Raw genomic sequence first — 20939 nt, 5'->3', positions numbered from 1 at the left:
CTTTGACTGGAATCAAACCTGGGACCCTTCAGTCTGCAGGTTAATGCTTTATCCATTGAGCCACACCAGCTAGGGCTGGGGAAAGATATTTTAACTTGTGCCATAAAAAGATGTGCATAACCCTATGTAAACAATTTTCATAAAGCACTTAAGTGGAAAAAGGCAAAGTGCTTGATTAGACAGTTCAAAAAAGAATAAATACAAATATAAAAGCATGAGTACATGCCTAAATTCATGAATTACTGAAATATAAAAAACAGGATATTTTTCTCCCTCCTCGTACTTCCTTTTTTCTCAGCCAGTCTATATTAATAAAAGGGTAATATGCTAATTAGACCAGATAGACTGGACATCTTCCAGACATCCTTCTGGACAAAGCCACAGTGGCAGGAGCTGAGGCAGAGGCAGTTAGGGGCAATCAGGTAGGCAGGCAGAGCAGTTAGTGGTGATCAGGCCGGCAGGGGAGAGCAGTTAGGGGTGATCAGGCAGGCAGAGTGGTTAGGAGCAATTAGGCAGGCAGGCAGGTGAGCGGTTAGGAGTCAGCGGTCCCGGATTGCGAGAGGGATGTCCCAGATTGGAGAGGGTGCAGGCCAGGCTGAGGCTCCCCCCCTTCCTGTGCACGAATTTCATACACTGGGCCTCTAGTTCTATATAATAAAAGGGTAATATGCAAATTGACCCTAACACAGAACGACCAGTCACTATGACATGCACTGACCACGAGGGGGCAGACGCTCAATGCAGGAGCTGCCCCCTAGTGGTCAGTGTGCTCCCGCAGGGGGAGCTCCACTCAGCCATAAGCTGATGGCTGCGAGCACAGCAGTGGTGGTTGGAGCCTCGCCTGCCTCCTCGGACATCCCCCGAGGGCTCCTGGGCTGCCATAGGGATGTCTGACTGTCAGCTTAGGCCCGATCCCCTGGGGAGCAGGCCTAAGCCGGCAGGTGGACATCCCTTCAGGGATCCCAGACTGTGAGTAGACATGGGCTGGGCTGAGGGACCCCTGTGTGCTCCCCCCTGACCCCCACCCCCTGCATGAATTTTGTGCACTGGGCCTCTAGTATGTAATTAAACAATTAGAAAGTTTGACAACCAGTATTAGCATAAATGTAGAGGAACAAAAATGGATAAGAACACTTTCAGAAGATTATTTGACAGTATATAAGATGATTTTTAATGTTTATGTACATAACCTTTGACTCAGGAATCTCACTTCTAGTAATTTGTCGTAAGCAATTGAGACATTTCTCTTAGAACCAGTTTTGCCATTAATGAGATAAATTTTTGACAGTTACAAAAATAGTATATTGTCTGGCAACCATTGTTTCTATTGAAATCAGTGTCAATCATACTGTTGCTTCGAAGGTTATTTGGCCCTTTTATCTGGAAGCCTTAAAATTTTTTGGTTTTGGTTTTCAGTAGTTTGTTGTGATGTGCCTAGTTGAGTTTTTCTTTGTAATTGTCTTACTGGGGTTCATGTTGCTTCTAGAATCTTTGACTTGGTATTTTTCATCAGTTTTGGGAAATTCAGCCATATTTTCTTTTGACTTGTCTACCAATTCACTAATTTATTGCTATCAGACAAGAATCATTTGGTATCATTTGGAATTGTTCTATTATCTGACACCTCTAAGTGACTGGTTTCTTAGGTTTATTGGGTAATGTTGGCTAATAATATATAATTTTCAGGTGTACAAGATTATAATTCAATATTTGTGTACTCAATTGCGTGCTCCCCATCCAAAGTCTAGTTTTCTTCCATTACCATATATTTGACCTCCTTTACCCACTTTGCCCTCCCCCTACCCTCTTTCCCCTTTGGTAACCACCATTTTGTTGTCTGTAGCTATGAGTTTTGAGTATCTGTTTTTATAGTCTGTTGTTCCTTTGATTTAAATTATATTGTCTTGTTTCTTGACATGCCTGGTTATTTTATTGTGTGCAGGCATTGAGTAGGAAAAATATACTGTGAGACCTGGAAAGATGTCTTCATTTAAAGATGATATTTGTTTGCTTTTTACAGGTAGCTAAGGGCACATGTAATCCCAGATTACCTTACTTTAGTTAGGAATTGAATTGATTAGAAGTTGACCCTAGGAAAGCTGGTATATTTCCAGTTTACCCCTTCTTCTGGGATGTATACTTTTGAGGTCACTACTCATAGCTGGACTTATCAGGGCTACCCCTCACCACCATCCCCCCAAGACTTTTCGCTTGGGCCCTGAACTCCAATTTTTATTCCCCTTAGTTGTCCTGTGAGTCTATCAGAATTTAGACAAATGATCCTAGGGGAAAAGTAGCCCCAAGTATGGGGCTCACCTTTCTGAGTTTTCTTCTCCTAGATTTTGGTCCTGTAAATGTTACCTGCCCGGTTAGCATTTTTTTTTTCTTAAAAGTCATGCTTTGTGTATTTTATTCAGTTTTTCTATTTCTCAGTAGGACAGTGGTTAGGATTATCTAGTAATAGTACATGAATATATTCTCAGTATATAGAGAATTAGGTAGCATTAAAATTGAAGGGTTTGCCCTGGCCGGTATGGCTTAGTTGGTTGAGCATTGTTCCATGTACCTAGTGGTCACTGGTTTGATTCCCAGTCAGGTAACATGCCCAGGTTGTGGGTTCGATTCCCAGTAGGGGACATGCAGGAGGCAGCCTATCAGTGTTTCTTTCTCTCCCTCTCCCTTTCTCCATAATCAATTTTAAAATATTTTAAAAATAAATACATATTTTTTTAAATGGGAGGTTTAACTACTCCTAGTCCAAATAAATTCCTCATACTAACGTAACATGTCTAGTGTCCTTTTTATGGTCCCCTCCCCCAACAAAAGAAAATAAAAAAAATTTTCATTTGAGGGTTAACATCTCTAGAATTTAACTAATTGCAGGCATGCCTTAGGTTTAGGTCAATACACTTATTACCCCTTATCTGTGGTTTTGCATTCCTTGGTTTCAGTTACCCCTGGTCAACCATGGTCAAAAAATATTAAATGGAAAATTCCAGAAATAATTCATAAGTTTTAAATTGCATACCATTCTGAGTAGCATGATGAAATCTTGTGTGCCTTCCCATTCTGGCATCTCCCCTGCCAGTGTGAATCATTGCTTTATTCCAAGTGTGGGGAGCCGCTACAGTGTTTTGGACAGGTTCAGGCCTTGGACTGAGGAAAGGGCACAGTCCTCTCATTGCCACGTGCAAGTCCCAGCTTGGAGGGCAGGGCCTTCCCAGCACAATGATAGCCAACAGCTGTAGTTGTAAGCTTGAACCTATGGTCCGAACACGTGGCCCCACGTGCCTGAGTGATGTAGGCTTGATAGAGTTCAGGTGCATGCAGTTGAGTAGGATTGAAACACACAAGAATATTGTAAACATCTTGATCACGCCCTTACTTTGCCTCATGGCATCTGCTATAAAATAAAGACACAGCTTGTGGGCATCGTCGCTGTCTCTCAGAGAAACAGCGTCCTACCGAGACCCAGCTTTCATTCTCTTGTCTGTCTTTTCTAAGCCTTTCAGCCGCTCCCACTCAGGTTTACCCTTGGCCGTGCTGGTGGGGCACATCCAAGTATTTGTGCTGTATATGTAGCCATCTCTCTTATCAGATTGACTGTCCTGTATCTCAGTGCTTGTATTCAAGTACCGTATTTTATTTAATAACGACCCCAAAGCATAATAGCAGTGATGCTGACAATTCAAATATGCCAAAGAGAGGCCTTAAAAGTGCTTCCTTTAATCAGGGGTGGGGAACGTCCAGTCCACAGGCCCCAGCACGGCCCACAAACTCATTTGGTCTGGCCCTGCCAAGGCATTAGGGGAGAGTTAATTAAATGTTCGACCACATACAGCAGGCTAATTTTTAAGTTAATGATTTTGTATGGCGCTCAAATGATAAATATCCAAATGGCCCTTGACAGAAAAAAAGGTTCCCTACCCTACTTTAAGTATAAAGGTATGTGTTTATGATGGCCGGGGGGCACATGTAAATTAGAATCCAAAGTTTCAGTCATCCACAAAGGGTCTTGGAACTTATCCCCTGTGGATAAGGGGGGACTACTCCATGCTTGCAGTCTAGGATAAGGCTTATATATCATACGCGGATCTTTCTGGGTTTTTTTTCCTGTTTCAATTTAAACTTAGCACTTAATGATACCTAAAAATTCTTTCAATAGTATGAGTGAGTTTGTGTAATCTTTATTATTTTAAAAATCTAAACCTTTTTATCTTGTAATAATTATAGATTTGTAGAAAAGTTGCAAAAATAATACAGAAAGTTTCTATATACCTTTTGCCTAGTTTTTCTTAATGTTAACATCTTACGTAACCATGGTTCATTTGTCAAAACTAAGAAATTAACATTGGTACATTAATATTAATTACACTGTACACTTTATTTGGATTTCACCAGTTTTTCTACTCATGACCTTTTTCTGTTCCAGGATCAAATTCAGGATACCCCATGGCATTTAGGATCTTTCTATTTTGAACTTTCTGAGCAATTGGCATGCATACAGTCTAGGTTCCAGAGGTCCAGTTAGTGATGAGTTTGGAATAGATATTAAGGATTTATATATGAGAGTTATGTGCTTGGGAATTTTCATAGTCACTGTAATATCAAGAGAGGTAGGTTGGTTGATGCTTAGAATAGATTCTGAAGATTGCTCTTTCCTCTGTCTATACCAGGGTTTGATCTTCAAAGTTTTATGTCAAAGATTTTGATGTGTCGTTTATCTAGAATTGACCAAGCTTTGGGTAAAGAGGCTATTGTTACTCAAACTCATTTAAGAAAGTCAGTTTATTAATTTGTCTCTTGTTGTTTTGTATGTTTTTTTGTTAATCCTCACCCAAAGATATTTTTCCATTGATTTTTAGAGAGAGTGGAAGGAAGGGGGAGAGATGTGAGAGAGACACATTGATTGATTGCCTCCTGCACATACCTTGACCAGGGCCAGGGATTGAGCCTACAGCTGAGGTGCATGCCCTTGACTGGACTCAAACCCAGGACTTTGGCTCTATCTATTGAGCCAAACCAGCTAGGACCAGTTTATTAATTTGTAATAAGAAGTTCCATTAGGAAAGACTCTGGAGAAAGTAAGTTAAGATCAGAAAGTTCTTTATTGTGTACATCAGAGTCAAGCATAGTATTTCCCAAAATATGTTCCTTGCATACCACTTCCATATGATAATAGGTGTGCCTAGAAAAATGAGTCCCATAGTCATAAAAATTTGAGGAACTTTGAGAATAAAGTAAAAATTTAACTCTAGGACTTATCACTTCCTTTAATATGATAATGTGATATGTACAGTTCCTGGAGAAGGATATGTTATATAGAATTCCCAAAGTTTACTTGATCATAGAATTCTTTTTTTTTTTTTTTAATGGGAATAGGGAGAGCCATCTTACAGAATACTTTTGGGAAACCTTGGTTTAAGGAAAGCCTTTTCAGGGAGGTAACTGCCTTCTGGAATCTTTTCAGGTGTTCTGGGTAACTGCACAGTTTGATTCAGTAGACATTTACTAGTATTGTGCCCACCTTCTATGTGCCAGGCTCTATAGCCAGGTCTGTTTTTCAAGTCACATCTTCCTGAACAAGACACTATATCAGTGATGGCGAACCTTTTGAGCTCGGCGTGTCAGCATTTTGAAAAACCCTAACTTAACTCTGGTGCCGTGTCACATATAGAAATTTTTTTATATTTGCAACCATAGTAAAACAAAGACTTATATTTTTGATATTTATTTTATATATTTAAATGCCATTTAACAAAGAAAAATCAACCAAAAAAATGAGTTTGCGTGTCAGGTTCGCCATCACTGCATTATATGGACTTCTATTCCAGCTCTCTGCTTTCCTTCTCCAGTTAATTTTTTGTTCTTTAAGTTAAATAAGTGTTTAAAAATTTACATGCAGGGTTGCTTTGAAGTCAGATTCTTTAGCAGTAGGTGCCTATACTCTCTTAACACCTAGTAACAACTTCTGGTTATCTTTCTCTCAAGTGAATGGTGTTCCCATCTACTGAAGCCATTTATCTTGCAAACTGTCATTCCTCAAGAGATTGGGGCCACTTTACCATCTTCTATGACCAACTTCTAAGTAGTTGCTAAGGCATTTGTGACTATTTTCATGGATGCTTCTTTTAATTATGCGGTAACACCTGTCTTCACAGTAATCAGTTTGAAAGGTTGTATTCTTTGGGCAGTTTTATTTTCATTAGGTTCTTTTGGTTGAAAAGATTATGTAACAATATTAAATTTTAAAAAGTCTTTTAAACCTTAACTCTTTAGTAAATATCATTTTTCTCTATATTTGCCTCCTACTTCCTAAGATACAGAAATTTTTTGTCTTGCTATTTATCTGACAGTAAAAACAATTTTCTACTTTTTTTTTAATTAGTCTTCATAAGTTAACAGCTTATGTTGTATATCATAATTTATTTATTTATTCAACAGTTTTCCCAATATTTACATTTAGGTTGTTTCTATTTTTTTTATTGTAAATAACTGCAGTGAATAGCTTTAAGCGTATCGTTTTTTGTTTTATTGAGTTATTAAATTAGGCAACATTATCAATTGTGGAATTACTTAGACGATGGGTAGCACTGTCTTTATTGCCACATAACTACTGCTATTAAAAGACATAATGCTCCCTGGCTGACGTAGCTCAGTTGGTTGGAGGGTCATCCTGGACACGAAAAGGTGGCTGGTTCGATTTAGGTCAGGGCACATACACACTTTGGGGGTTCGATCCCCGATTGGGGCGCATGTGGGAGGCAACCGATCAATGTTTCACTCTCACGTGAGTGTGTCTATCTTCTCTCTCCCCCTTCCTCTCTCTAAAAAATCAATAAAAATTTTTAAAAAGACACAGTGCAGGTGAAAATATATAAGCATACCTCATTTTATTGCTCCTCGCTTTATGACCCTTTGACTTCACCCATGTTACATGTTAGGATTTTTGCAACTTGAAAGGAAGACCTTCCACCAGCAAAAAAAATTACAACTCACTTTATTGTGATACTTTATTGCAGTGGCCTGGGACTGAATCAGCAATATCTGTGATATTGCTTGGCTTCTGAAATATATATCTGTTCTGTTTTTCATAATAAGATACAGTGTTTGTAGACCTGTCTCATGAAAGTACAGCAGTAAGTTCAGCCGGTGGTCATCAAGGTCAAATGCTTTCTGTAATTTCATTTCTGGAGCCTTGATGAGGTTTTTAAGAGCCTACATTTTCTTTCTCAGTTTTTAAGCTTCAAAAATGATGTGGGATAAGCATTAAATTATATTTTATTCTATTATAGGGGAACATTGTTCTTACAGATTATGAGTATCTAATTTTAAATATCCTAAGATTTCGAACTGATGAGTCAGATGAAGTTAAATTTGCTGTTCGTGAACGCTATCCCGTTGATCATGCTAGAGCTGTTGAACCGTTGCTTACCTTGGAAAGGTAACATGTTTTGTTTATAAACTCATCCCATATTGTATAAAAGGGTAAAATAGGCCATATGTAAGAATATAAAGAGCTGACATAAGATATTTTATTTGCATAAAAAAACTAAATTTGGACTGCTTGAACTGCATAAATGTGCACGTAAGCAATTAAGCCTTATTTGAGAGTAGCAAATGTATCTTTTTAGTCTAACCGGTCTCGGCTAGTCTAAATTTGGTGTTATTTCAGATGTTTATTATTTCTTGGTAAAGTGAGGGGATTTATCAGCTGTTCTGTGAGAAGATAGATGGATATCTTGGGCAGAGTACAAAAAGATATAGAAATTCTGATTTAGCTAAGAAAAGGGAGCAGGGTAATATACGTGCTAATTGTAGCTGTACTCTTCTGGCTGAAGGCTTTGCTGCCCAATAGGCTATAACAGTGTTTCGCAAAGTTTAATATGCATTGGAATCACCTGGAGGGCTTGATAAACCAGATTTCTGAGTCAGTAGATCTGGTGTGGGGCTCAGAATTTTACATTTCTAGCAAGTTCACTGCTAATCTGATGCTTTCAAAGGCCCACAAGCATCCTGAGTTCTCATTAAATGTTTAATTAGATAAAGCCATTTCAGGTTTTAAGATATATCTCCAGGCTTCACCAACAACATTTAATTGTTATATAAAAATGTGTCTTTCATATCATATATGGGCACACTAATGATAAGCAATATGACTGAGTTAAAAAAGTATTGATTTTTCTTAGAAAACCTGGTTTTAGGTCCCAGTCTGCTGTATACTAACCTCAAATAAATTAATTTTATGACCCTACATTTTCTTACCTACAAAATGAACTAGTTCCTCTTATATTTTAGAATATTTGAAGATCAGGTGAATTGATGTGGTATTATGAGTATAAATATTGCTGTAAGGATTATTAAATATAAGATAGTAAGAGGTTTGTCAATTTTGTTTTACAGACTGACTGAAATAATAACCAGGGCACCTAAGGGTGAACTACTAAAAAGAGTTCTTAACCCATTACTTCGTGAGTAATCCTACATAGAGCAATGAAATGTTTGCAAGATAGTATAGTTTTCAGGAATTTACTTAAGCCTTTTATAGTTCTAGTAGAAAATTAGAACTTCTTGGTAACTTTAGAAAGGAGTTTAAAATGATCTTTTGAGTAAATAGAGTTTATTTTTAAGGAAAGATAAATTTGTCATACCACATGAAGTTTGACCTTTATCTGTTAGATTTTATTTAAAAGTAATATAGTTAACTAATATAGTATGTTATTTAGCTATAACATTATGTTGCTATGAAAAAAACTCCTAAATACTAATGATAGCTATAGTATTTTAAGAAATCTTTTCTTTTCCCAATATGAATCTTGTTTAATATCCACTTAGTTTTTTTATTATTATTATTATTATTATTAATGGGGCTCAGGGTATCCCAGGATGTCTGGTACTTTTGATAATCAGGGTAAAGAAAATCCAATAATTTTTATGCTTGAGAAAATTATCACTTATTCCTACAATAAGGAATTTTTTTCTTTATTAATGGGGTATATTACATTAACCACTCTTTGGATGCTAAACCAACCTTGCATTCCTAGTTTATAATCTTTTTTATATGTGGCTAAGTTTCATTAAATTCCTATAACTTTTGCACTGGCTCTTACAGTTTTATTGTAGTCTCAAATTTCAATTAGGTACTTGAATTGTCATTTCTAATAGCATTTCAAAATAAGTAAACTAATTGTTATTTTCCCTGGCTACTGTTATTGAGTAGATCATTTATATTGAACACAAATTTGTATTATATTTTGATGTTAAATTTTACAGGAAAATACTAAAAATAATACCCTCTGTTATTATAGCCTATGGATCAGCTCTCATTGAACATTGTCTTATTGAAAATGGATTCTCTGGAAATGTCAAAGTGGATGAAAAATTTGAAAGTAAGGGTATGTCTGCATGGCACAAGTTTTGTTCGTCCATGTTTATTTATTTCCTTTTTTAAAACTATGAAAATTATTTCTGGGGAAGTAGTGAGTAAGTAGTTCTAGACTTAAAAACATTTGACCTGTGAGTGTTCTATCCATGTGGTATTCCTGGCTTCCTACTCTAAAGTGGCTCTTTTTCCCTGTTAATGTGTAGGTTAATCTCTTGACCTACCTTATTGCCTTTCAACTTTAGAATATTCTCCTTCTCTCCCCTAAAATTTTTTTTAATCCTATCAGAGGACATTTTTAGTGATTTTTACAGAGAGGGAGAGTGTGGGAAGGGAGGGAGGGAGAGAGCAAGAAAGAGTTTGAGAGAAACATTGATGGGAGAGAGGAACATCAATCAGCTGCCTCCCAAACACGCTTGACTAGGGCTGGGATGGAACCTGCAACTTAGGCATGTGCCCTGACCAGGAATCGAACCCAGGACCTTTTGTTAAATGGGCTGCTGCTCCTACTAACTGAACCACACTGGCCAGGACTCTTCCCCTAAATTTTAGAAGTGGTAACTGACCTTGAGATAGTCTTTGGTACAAGGCTTGAAGGAGTTGAATTATTCACCTTCAGACTCAAGCTGGAGTGTGTCTAGAAATATTAGCATTCATGCATTTAATTCTGTAAGTACGCTAGTGTGGCTATATACGTTAGGCTCTCATAACTATTTAAGGCAAAGGTGGGGAACCTTTTTTCTGTCAAGGGCCATTTGGATATTTATAATATCATTTGAGGGCGATACAGAATTATCAACTTAAAAATTATGTTGCTATGAAATATACTCCTAGATTTATTGAATTTCGAGTTCTGCCTGTGGTTTCCTTGGCAGGGCCAGATGTTCCCCCACCCTGATTTAAGGGAACCTAACTTACCTGCCAGATTAGGATAATAAGAAAATTAGAGGAAATACAAAGAATTTAGAAACAGGCCCAAATATATACGGGAACTTAGTATATGAACAAGGTGCCTTTCAGATTATGAGGGGCAAGATGGAATTAATAAAAGCTATTGGGATAACAGGCTGGCCAAAACATCCTATTTACATATGCTGATAACAAACATGAAATAACTGTATTTAATTTTCTTAAACACTCTTATAAGCACTGTCCTGTTTTCTGCATAGTTGTTTAATAATAGTTAATTGCATCTTGATTACCGCTCCTTTCCTTTTTTATTCTCCTTAGATATTGAAAAAGTACTTGTTTGTCTGCAGAAAGCAGAAGACTATATGAAAACAACGTCCAACTTCAGAGGAAAGGTAGCAGTAGCACATATACTTATATATTATAGTGGCTTTATTATTTATATTTTTAGAATTTAAATCTTCACTAAAGATCAATATATGTACATTTTTTGTTTTAGTTTAGAAATTCAACATTAGTAATATGCTTATTCTAGGGTGGATTTTTGTTTTCAATTTTCTTTTTATCCTCACCCAAGGATATGCTTTCATTGATTTTAGAGAGAGAGAGGAAAGTAGAAAGATAAACATCAATCAGCTGCCTTCCATATGTGCACTGACTGGGTATTGAGCCTGCAGCCCAGGCATGTGCCCTGATTCGGAATGGAAATGGTGTTTCATGAGTCAGTGCTTAACCACTGAGCAACACTGGCTGAGCCCAGTTTTTTAAATGAATTAAAATCGCCTACCAACAAAGGAAATCTGTTTTTCTGTTGGCAGTTCTTTTGATTTATTTAAATTGCACCATATCTAAAAATGGAAAGAAGAAAGCAAAATGCAGCTGTATAATCCCACCATTTTATCAAATCATGAGTTTCCATTTTCTTTATTCCCTGATTTTTCTTGTGCATGTGAAAAAAACAATGTTTCCTAATAATACTTTGAGTCTAAGAAAAGCTTCATTTATAATCTGTAGACAAATGCAGTTGATAAATTTATAACTAGAAAATGTTATAACTTAAATTACCATTAGTCATAAAAAGTAAATCTTTGATAATTATGGATAGAAATGAGTTTTATGTTGGATTTTTATAGGGATATATCATTCAGAAAAGAGAAATAAAACCAAGCCTGGAAGTAGATAAACCAACTGAAGACATACTCACGTAAGCATGTAGGCATGGATCAATTTATTTTAGATGTTTATTAATGTTCTTGAATGTGATATAGTAAATATGTTTTACAGGTATGAGGAATTTCATCCTTTCTTGTTTTCTCAACATTCACAATGTCCGTATATAGAATTTGAATCATTTGACAAGGTGGGTTTCAGATTCTATTTTTTGACCAGTTAGCATGATATAAATTATTGAATTAATATCAACTTGCTTTGATTGAGAAATTGCAAATATTTTTGCTTTTCAATCACTATAAATCTGAGCATTACAGAACAGTGCAGTCATAGATACAAACTGTTGGAAACTTTTTGCTACTTCAAGATAAAGGATAAAAAATGTGAACTTGATTCTTGATTATTTAGCTCTGTCTTTGAGTGGTGTTATAAACAAAATGGACTCAAAAATTCTATGTATGCAAGTTGAAGTAGAGACTATCCTTTTTTTCCAACTAGTTATTTTTGTTTGTTTGTTTTAATAAGGCTGTGGATGAATTTTATTCCAAGATCGAAGGTCAGAAAATAGATTTAAAAGCTTTACAACAGGTATGGTATTTAAAACATTTATATTAAACTAACTTTAGTGTGGGTTGCTGGGTAGGTGATGCTTTCATAAGAATGGGCAGCCTTTCAAAGTGTATGGAACGCCCTGATCTTTTAGTTTATTGGTAACGATCTAGGTCAGCGGTTCTCAACCTGTGGGTCGCGACCCCTCTGGGGGGTCGAACGACCCTTTCACGGGGGTCGCCTAAGACCATCGGAAAACACATATATAATTACTTACTGTTTTTGTGATTAATCACTATGCTTTAATTATGTTCAATTTGTAACAATGAAATTATGGGTCACTACAACATGAGGAACTGTATTAAAGGGTCGCGGCATTAGGAAGGTTGAGAACCACTGATCTAGGTGAAGTCGCCAGTGTTGAAAAGTATACACTCATTTGTTCCATCATATATCGGGTGTTCTCTAAAATGGAAAATACAGTGGGAAGATGAGACCTGTTATTTATACCCTAGTTTGATTTGCTTTATTAAAGCAATCCAAAGCTTTTAAATTTTGCTGTTAAGGTAATACTGTTTTGAGAAGATTTTTAAATAGGTCAAAGGAGAGGGAAAAGTTTTTTCTATACAAATAAATATTTTTATTTATCATTAAACTGTTATTTCATTTTTTATTTATCTTTATTATTTAAAGTATTACAGATTTCCCCCTTGACCCTCTTTACACTGCTCCCACCCCCTGCCCAGGCCTTTGCCACCCTATTGTCTGTGTCCGTGGGTTATGCAGAGTGAACTTCTAAACTAGACCTTTAATGTGGTTTGTGTGGAGACCCACTGGTGATTGCCAGAGGGGATGGGTTGGGGACCACGTGGAAGAGGTGAAGAGATTAAAAAGTACAAATTGATATTTATAAAATAGTCACAGGGAGGTATAGCATAGGAAATATAATAAATAATATTGTGATAACTACAGGGTGCCAGGTGGGGGGAATACTTTGTAAGGTATTGTCTAATCCCTATGCTGTACACCTGAAACTAATACAAAATAGCACTAAAAGGAAACTGTAATTGAAATTTTTTAAAATAAATTTTAAAAAGATGTTTTTTGTGTATCATGACTCTACAAGGAGGTTTTAATAGGCTGTATTTTTCCAGCACATGTGACCATGTTTTTGGAACATTTGCTCAAGAACGATTTCAGAAATTTGCCACAGTTACTCTTGATTTGAAGAGGATGTGATTTTTCAAAAATATTAATAAAGTGTTATAATATGTGTGCACAGTTTATAATTATGTCAATTCTTGTATCCTCCCTGCCCCTCAGTTTTAAAATAATTAACAAAGCACAATTTCTAAGCAGATGGGTCAAATTAATTAAATATTGTGATTGCCACATGGTGGCAGCACTTTAGCTACTAAATAAATAGCAGTGACATTGAACTCCATCTCCTTTATGTGCATTAGAATACCCATGAATTATTTTAGTAATCATTTTGCATTCTTTTAATAGTCACCATTTTTATAATTAACATTTTTTAATACTACATCCAGCGTTCAAACATTCATTAATTGGTAATGCTGTTACTACTGTTAGAAAATTTGTCCCAAAATCAAAAATCCTGAAATGTAAATTATATGTGATAAAATGCTATATAGATGATCAAATAGTTACCATGACCTTTTGGTTGTTAATTTAGGAGACATTCTGTAAAATACTAGGAATAAGACTAAGAAAATTAAAGGCAGCAATGAAATAAAAAGAAGCAGTTTGGGTAATTTAGGCTACGAATGCATTCCCCTAAGTTTTACTTTTCTGCCAGAGGGAAAAGATAGGCTCTAGGAGCATATTTTACATACAATGTAACCTGTAATCAAATTACTTTCAAATATGGAACAGGAGGTGGTTAGACATGACTTAGTTTTGGGGTATGAAACACTTTGGGGTAGTATAGACCTGGAGAGGTGGACTTGGGGATCTCTAGCTAGCTAGGGGACAGATGTCGGGGCCGGATAATGAGTTTCAGCAGGTGAGAGAGAAGGTGCAGGATATGGGAGAAATCTAATTTTTTTAAAAATCTTTTTTTGTCAACAAAAGGAAAAACAAGCATTGAAGAAACTAGATAATGTCCGAAAGGATCACGAAAACAGATTAGAAGCTCTTCAGCAGGCTCAGGTATTATGTTTAGCTTTTTCAGATGCTTTCTGAAAAATGGTAACTTCAACTGGCATTATGGTAAATGTTTTTGGTTTATTTCTTAAGGAAATAGATAAACTTAAAGGAGAGCTCATAGAAATGAATCTACAAATAGTTGACAGAGCCATTCAGGTTGTTCGAAGTGCTTTAGCCAACCAGATAGATTGGACAGAAATTGGGTTAATTGTGAAAGAAGCCCAAGCTCAAGGAGACCCTGTTGCAAATGCAATCAAAGAATTAAAACTACAAACAAATCATGTTACAATGCTACTAAGGTAAGTTTAAATTATTTATTTATTTTGTTAATCCTCACCCGAGGATATTTTTTTCATTGATTGTTTTTAGAGAGTGGCAGGAAGGGAAGGAGTGGAGCGAGGAAGAGAAACAGAAACACATTGATTGGTTGCCTCCTGCACATGCCCAGCTAGGGCCAGGTATCAAACCTGCAGTCCAGTTACTGCCCTTGACTGGGAATCAAACCCATGGCCCTTTGGTGTGTGGGCTGATGCTCTAACCACTGATACACACTGGCCAGGGCAGGTAAGTGTAATTTTTAGTGAAGCAGTTAATGTTTGCCTTTATTTTGCTATTTAATTGTTCACTGTATTCATTTGAAATTTTTCTTTTGTTTGGAAATTTATCCTTGACAATACAGAAAAAATTAATTTGCAGTAAAATAATACAAACTAAATACTGTAAATCAGTGGTTCTCAACCTTCTGGCCCTTTAAATACAGTTCCTCATGTTGTGACCCAACCATAAAATTATTTTCGTTGCTACTTCATAACTGTAATGTTGCTACTGTTATGAATTGTAATGTAAATATCTGATATGCAGGATGGTCTTTGTGACCCCTGTGAAAGGGTCGTTCGACCGCCAAAGGGGTTGTGACCCACAGTTGAGAACCGCTGCTGCAAATCATTTATGATTTCATTTAGGAATATACTGAAAATAAAAAAATGTGATGTCATTGACATTAGTGAAATACTATTGAATATTTTTAATAGAAATCCATACTTATTATCAGAGGAGGAAGATGACGATGTTGATGGTGACATCAGTGTTGAGAAAAATGAAACTGAACCACCAAAAGGAAAAAAGAAAAAGAAAAAGAATAAACAGCTGCAGAAGCCTCAGAAAAATAAGCCATTACTTGTTGATGTTGATCTAAGTTTATCAGCATATGCCAATGCCAAAAAGTGAGTCTTAAAAGTATAAATTTTAGGCGAAATATTATCTGCAATAACTCAGGGTATTAAAGGATAAGAAACATTGTTATTTTGCCTGTCTATACTTTGGGGTGAAAATACCTTCTTTTTTGGTGTGTCATAAAATTATATTTATTGTAAGAAAGAATACAGAAATTACTATTTTTCAAAACAGTAATCCTCCTGGAAACTTCAAATAAATTCTTTTTTAAATCTTATGTGCATTCTACAACTTGGTTTTCATATGGAACATAGAAAATAAAGGTGCATAAAGCACAAAACTTGTTCTGTATGATTTGAGAATCTATAAAATAGAAATAACAAATAGAAAACTAAAGAATAGAGATTTTACTTAAAATTTAAAAGAATTGTGTTTTTCTAGGTATTATGATCACAAGAGATATGCTGCTAAGAAAACACAAAAGACTGTTGAAGCTGCTGAGAAGGTACTTTGCATTTCTTAGAGTGAATGTTAATTGTTTTTCTCTACCTTAATTTAATGACCTTAATGATTTCTTATGTTTACTAGTAAATGAGGTTTTCTAATTCAGAAATACCTTTCAAATTTAATTTTGCTTTAAATGTGTTTCCAATATTTATTTTTTCCCCCAAACCTGCTCCTCCTTGGTTTTTGCCATCTCAGTGAATAGCATCTTCATTTTTTCCTTTGCTTAGATTAAAAATGTTGGAGTTATCCAGGACTCTTCTCTCATAAACCATGTGCAGTCCACCAGCAAATCTTTTTGGCTCTTCTTTTAGAGTATAACCAGAATCTGGCCACTTATCATTGATCCAGGTCTCAATCACGTGTTCTCATGGACTATAGCAGTAGCTTCTTACTGGGTTGGTTACTCTCCCACCTTTTCCCTGCTACAGTCTGTTCTCCACACAGCAGCCATAGTGATCCTTTTAAATAAAAAGTAAAGTCATTTCTCTCTGTTCAAAATTTCCTAGAAGCTTTTCATGTTAGCCAAGACAATCCAAAGCTCTTCTCCTGGTCTATAAGGTTCTATATGATCTGCTTCCCTCTGATCTCATCACCTGCCCTCCTCCTGTTACACATTCTTTCTAGCCACACTGGGATTTTAGCTGTTCTGCAACAGTGGTCCATGCTACCTTCTCAGGACCTTTGCACTTGCTGCTCTTTCTACCAAGAATGCTCTTCCCTAGAAATTTCTGTGGTTTGGTTCCTCCCCTCATTCTCATGTCTACTTATATGAGATGTCAGGGAGGCCTTTCTTGACCACGCTTACTAAAATTAGTATCTTCAATTACTCTATCTTTACTCTGCTTTTCTTCTTAAAAAACACCCTTCCCAACACCCATTTATCTGTCTTCCCTCTTGAATGTGGATTGCATGAAAGTAAGATTTTGTCTGTGTTATTCATTGCTATATCTCAGCCCTAGAATATTGCCTGGAACATTGGCACATTAATATCTGTTAAATGAGTGGCCCTCATGACTTAGCCCTCTGTCTACCTCTCCAACCTCATTTCTTGACATTATTTGCATAATTATGTGTTTTATATTTGTCTCTTCTCCTAGACCCCATTGGGGTACAAACTTTATCTTGTTCACTGATTTGTCCCCAGCATGTAGTTTGGAACCTGTTATATGGTAGGCACTTAGTATCTGGTAACTGAATATCTTCTTGTTAATTTGGAGGTCTTAAGGAAATATATGTATACAGTAAATCTTTGACTTAAATTATTTTAATATTAAAGTAAAAAATATTTTCATTTCTTCATTACTTGTGTGTGTGTGTGTAGATAACGCCAATTTTTGATATTTAAAAAACTGTTTCTTGCCTTATCATTTGCTTGGTGTTATTTAAATAAATTTACAAATTATTTAAAAACTCTTTCTTATAAATAGGCATTCAAATCAGCCGAAAAGAAAACAAAGCAAACCTTAAAAGAAGTCCAAACAGTTACCTCTATTCAAAAAGCAAGAAAAGTGTATTGGTAAGTGTTCTACCTTTTAAAAATATAGTTTTTATTTTATCAAAATTATGCATGCACATTGTTTAGAAAAATGAAGCAATTCTACAAAGCTTGTTACAAAAACCAATAGCCCTGCTATTTTTTACCCCTACTCCTATTGCTTCCTCTCCCAAAGAAACTTTTATACTTTTAGCTCTTTTACCTGATTCTTCTAGTATATACCTCTATTTCTCTAAGTAATATGCTTATATTGCTGCTTCTTAATTTTTCTATTTTACACTCTCTTAATGGCTTACCACTATGGAAGATTAAGATTTTACTCTATCTTCTTGTGTCCCAGTGTTACATAGGCATGCACCTTCAGCCTTCTAGAATAGTTATAGCACAATTCAATATTAACATTATTGTGAATATTTAAATTGTAGTCAGAGCTTTCTTTTTCTTTTTGTTCTTATTAATTCACCTCCACTCTTCCAAGTGTGCTCACATTGGAATTCTGTTAGTATCATCTTCTTGCAGAAGTCTCCTCTGGAGCTTTTTGACCATTGTTCTAGATTGGTTACTCTAAGCATCTTAAAATGCCCCTTTATTGTTATCTTGAAAGTTCTTTTTATCCCTCTCTGTGTTGGATTCTTTGTCCTGGATTTCATACTTTCTTTTTCTTTGTTGGTGGAATTATGAGCTATAGAAGCATAATGAGAGGAGTGCGTAGAAGGCAAAGTTTTTGAGGTATCCAGTGTATAAAAATGATTTTACTCTTATACCTAATTAATAGTTAGTCTGGGTATAAAATTCTAGTTTGAAACTGTTTTCATAAGACTTTAAAGGCATTTGTCCATTATATTAACTTCCAGGTTTGATTTTGAGAAGTCTGATGTCATTTTGATAGTTAATATTTTATAGGAAACTTGTTTTATCTTTCGGTAAACTTGTGGATTTTTTTCCCTCTGTTTTCCAGACTTTCACAATGATGTAGGTCTGTGAGGATGTTTTTTATCCATTATGCTGGATATTTTGTGGGCCTTTTTAATTTGGAAACTTTCATTTCTGAGAAATTTTCTTGACATATTTCTTAGAAAACTACCTGCCCTCTGTTTTTTGTTTCTGTTGTTGCTTCCTTTTCTTTCCCTGTTTTCTTTTTTGTGATTATACAATCCTCCCATTTTTTTGCATTTTCTATTTTCAACTCTATCATTTTGTTTTATATTCTGAAAGATTTCCTGAACTTGATCTTTCAATCCTTCCACTGAATTTATTATTATATTTTTAATTCTTCTATCATGTTTTAATTTAAGATGTTTTGATTCTTGGAATTTTTTTTTTTTAATCCTCATCCGAGGATATTTTCCCATTATTGTTTAAGAGAGTGGAAGGGAGCAGGAGAGGTAGGAGAGAAACATTGATGTGAGAGAGACACATCGATTGGTTACCTCCCACAAGCACCCCAACCAGGCCCAGGGATTGAGCCTGCAACCGAGGTATGTGTTCTTAACCAGAATCGAACCCAGGACCCTTTAGTCTGCAGGCCCAAGCTTTATCCATTGAGCCAACTGGCCAATTTTGAATGTTACTTTTTAAAAACTTCCATCTCTAGTTTCTCTATACTGAGACTAGTTTGGATGTATTAAATTTTATTTAGTATCCTTTTCCTGCAGGTCTTTGTCTTCTCCAAGTTATTTTTTCTATTTATTGGTTTTGTCTCCAGCTCTCATGCTAATGTCTAGTGATCCTTGGTTGTCTGCTCACATTTTATAGTAGAGCATTAAGAGGCTAATTGGGAGTTCTCTGTGGGGAGTTGTAAAATGATCTCTGTGTGGAACTCTGGATGTCTAGCTTTTTTCCTCTTCAGCGGGTCTTATTTCCTTTTTTTTTTTTTTTTTACAGTTGTTATTATTTTTTTCTTTTCTTTTTTTTATTTTTTTTTTAAAGTTAATAAACTTTTATTTAAGGAATTTCACATGTTCTGAGTTCTTCCACTGCCTTAGTTCCTCCTGAGTTTGAGTCTTAATCATCTTATTCCCTTTTTTGCTCAATCCTGATGTCATCTCAAGTCAGTCCACAATCTTTTTAGTTGAGCTTCTTTGATCTACACTTGAATATGGACATACTTCAAAAATTCTGCACCTATAATTGTTGGGAACTAATTTCTTCAAGCAATTTACTTTAGGAACGTGGTTAGGGTCTGAGTAGATGGATCTGCCTGGTTTTTTAATATCAGACACCCTCTACACATGAGTAAGTTAAAATCTTCACTTCTAAGCTATCACTCCCTAGAATGTACAGATCTTCAGGATAGACAAAAATACCTAAGATTAAAAAAAAATTATATTAATTCTGTCACAGTTTTAGCAGCTGTCTTGTAATTCCTTCCCACAGATCTAACACACAGTTCTGTGAATAAAGGAAACAACATATTTATTCTTTGAGGCGTTTCCAACGATGTTTCTTTTATTTTTAATCTTTATTGTTGAAAGTATTACATATGTCTCCTTTTCCCCCCTATCAACCCCCTTCAGCACAACCCCACCCTCCGCCCTAGGCCCTCATCATCCCATTGTCTGTGTCCATGGGCCATGCATGTATGTATACAAGGTCTTTGGTTGATTACTTCCCACCCACCCACCCTTCCGTGCCTTCCCTCCAAGATTCCACACTCTGTTCCATGTTTCCATGTCTCTGGATCTACTCCGTTCATCAGTTTATTTTGTTCATTAGATTCCACATATGAGTGAGATAACATGATATTTGTCTTTCTCTGACTGACTTATTTCACTTAGCATGATACACTTCAGGTCCCTCCAGGCTGTCTCAGAGGGTAAGAGATTCTCCTTCTTTACCGCTGCATAGTATCCCATGGTGTAAATGTACCACAGCTTTTTTATCCACTCATCTACTGATGGTCACTTCGGCTGTTTCCAGAACTTAGCTATTATAAATTGTGCTGATATGAACATAGGGGTGCATACATTCTTTCTGATTGGTGCTTCGGGTTTCTGGGGATATATTCCTAGAAGTGGGATCACTCAGTCACATGGCAGTTCCATATTTAATTTTTTGAGGAAACTCCATACTGTTTTCCATAATGGCTACACTAGTCTGCATTCCCACCAGCAATGTACTAGGGTTGCCTTTTCTCCACGTCCTCGCCAACACTTGTCGTTTGTTTATTTGTTGATGGTAGCCATTCTGACAGGTGTGAGGTGATACCTCATTGTCCTTTTAATTTGCATCTCTCTGATGATCAGTGACTTTAAGCATTTTTTCATGTCTCTTGGCCATCTGTATATCAGCTGGTCTTATTTCCTAGAAGAGATTCTTTTTCTCTCTTGCTTGTAAAGTAAAAGCTGGCTGTCACTTTTTAGGAGCCTAGTGAAAATAATTGGTGGGAGTCTCAGTATCCAGTCTTTTGTACATTTGCATAATTGCCTGTTTTACATATGTTACCCCTACTTATAACTGTGCCACATTTTTCTCTGGTCCATAGATCTTCTTTGACTCTTTTTATAGAATTAACTTCTGGCCTTCTGTTAGAGTGTGGAAGGGATAGTTACACAATGATCAGAGTTGGAAAGAAGATATAGGGAA

At 36.0% G+C, this 20939-nt stretch overlaps 1 protein-coding gene across 14 annotated transcripts in view; it reads left to right on the top strand.

Moving 5' to 3' along the window:
- NEMF (nuclear export mediator factor) overlaps window positions 1–20939 on the top strand; it is a 64073-nt gene that overhangs the window by 9273 nt on the left and 33861 nt on the right. For 8 of the 14 annotated variants that reach the window (XR_004973812.1, XR_004973811.1, XM_036347250.1 and 5 more), the window contains exons 5-16: window positions 7296–7444; window positions 8404–8471; window positions 9309–9395; window positions 10613–10686; window positions 11425–11495; window positions 11576–11651; window positions 11987–12049; window positions 14105–14182; window positions 14270–14478; window positions 15211–15402; window positions 15794–15857; window positions 17287–17375. Coding sequence is in view for 12 of the 14 variants with exons in the window: in XM_036347250.1 (XP_036203143.1) it covers window positions 7296–7444; window positions 8404–8471; window positions 9309–9395; window positions 10613–10686; window positions 11425–11495; window positions 11576–11651; window positions 11987–12049; window positions 14105–14182; window positions 14270–14478; window positions 15211–15402; window positions 15794–15857; window positions 17287–17375 (1220 nt within the window). In the remaining 2 variants the exon portion in view is untranslated. Of the gene's footprint in view, window positions 1–4528; window positions 4617–7295; window positions 7445–8403; window positions 8472–9308; window positions 9396–10612; window positions 10687–11424; window positions 11496–11575; window positions 11652–11986; window positions 12050–14104; window positions 14183–14269; window positions 14479–15210; window positions 15403–15793; window positions 15858–17286; window positions 17376–20939 lie in introns of those variants that run through there. The other 6 variants (XM_036347228.1, XM_036347261.1, XM_036347270.1 and 3 more) reach the window with 6 other exon arrangements.

This window comes from Myotis myotis, unplaced genomic scaffold (assembly GCF_014108235.1).
Source record: "Myotis myotis isolate mMyoMyo1 unplaced genomic scaffold, mMyoMyo1.p scaffold_m19_p_1, whole genome shotgun sequence".
NCBI lineage: Eukaryota > Metazoa > Chordata > Mammalia > Chiroptera > Vespertilionidae > Myotis > Myotis myotis.
Note: the sequence above shows the minus strand (reverse complement) of the source record. Positions and strands in the feature narration are given on the sequence as shown.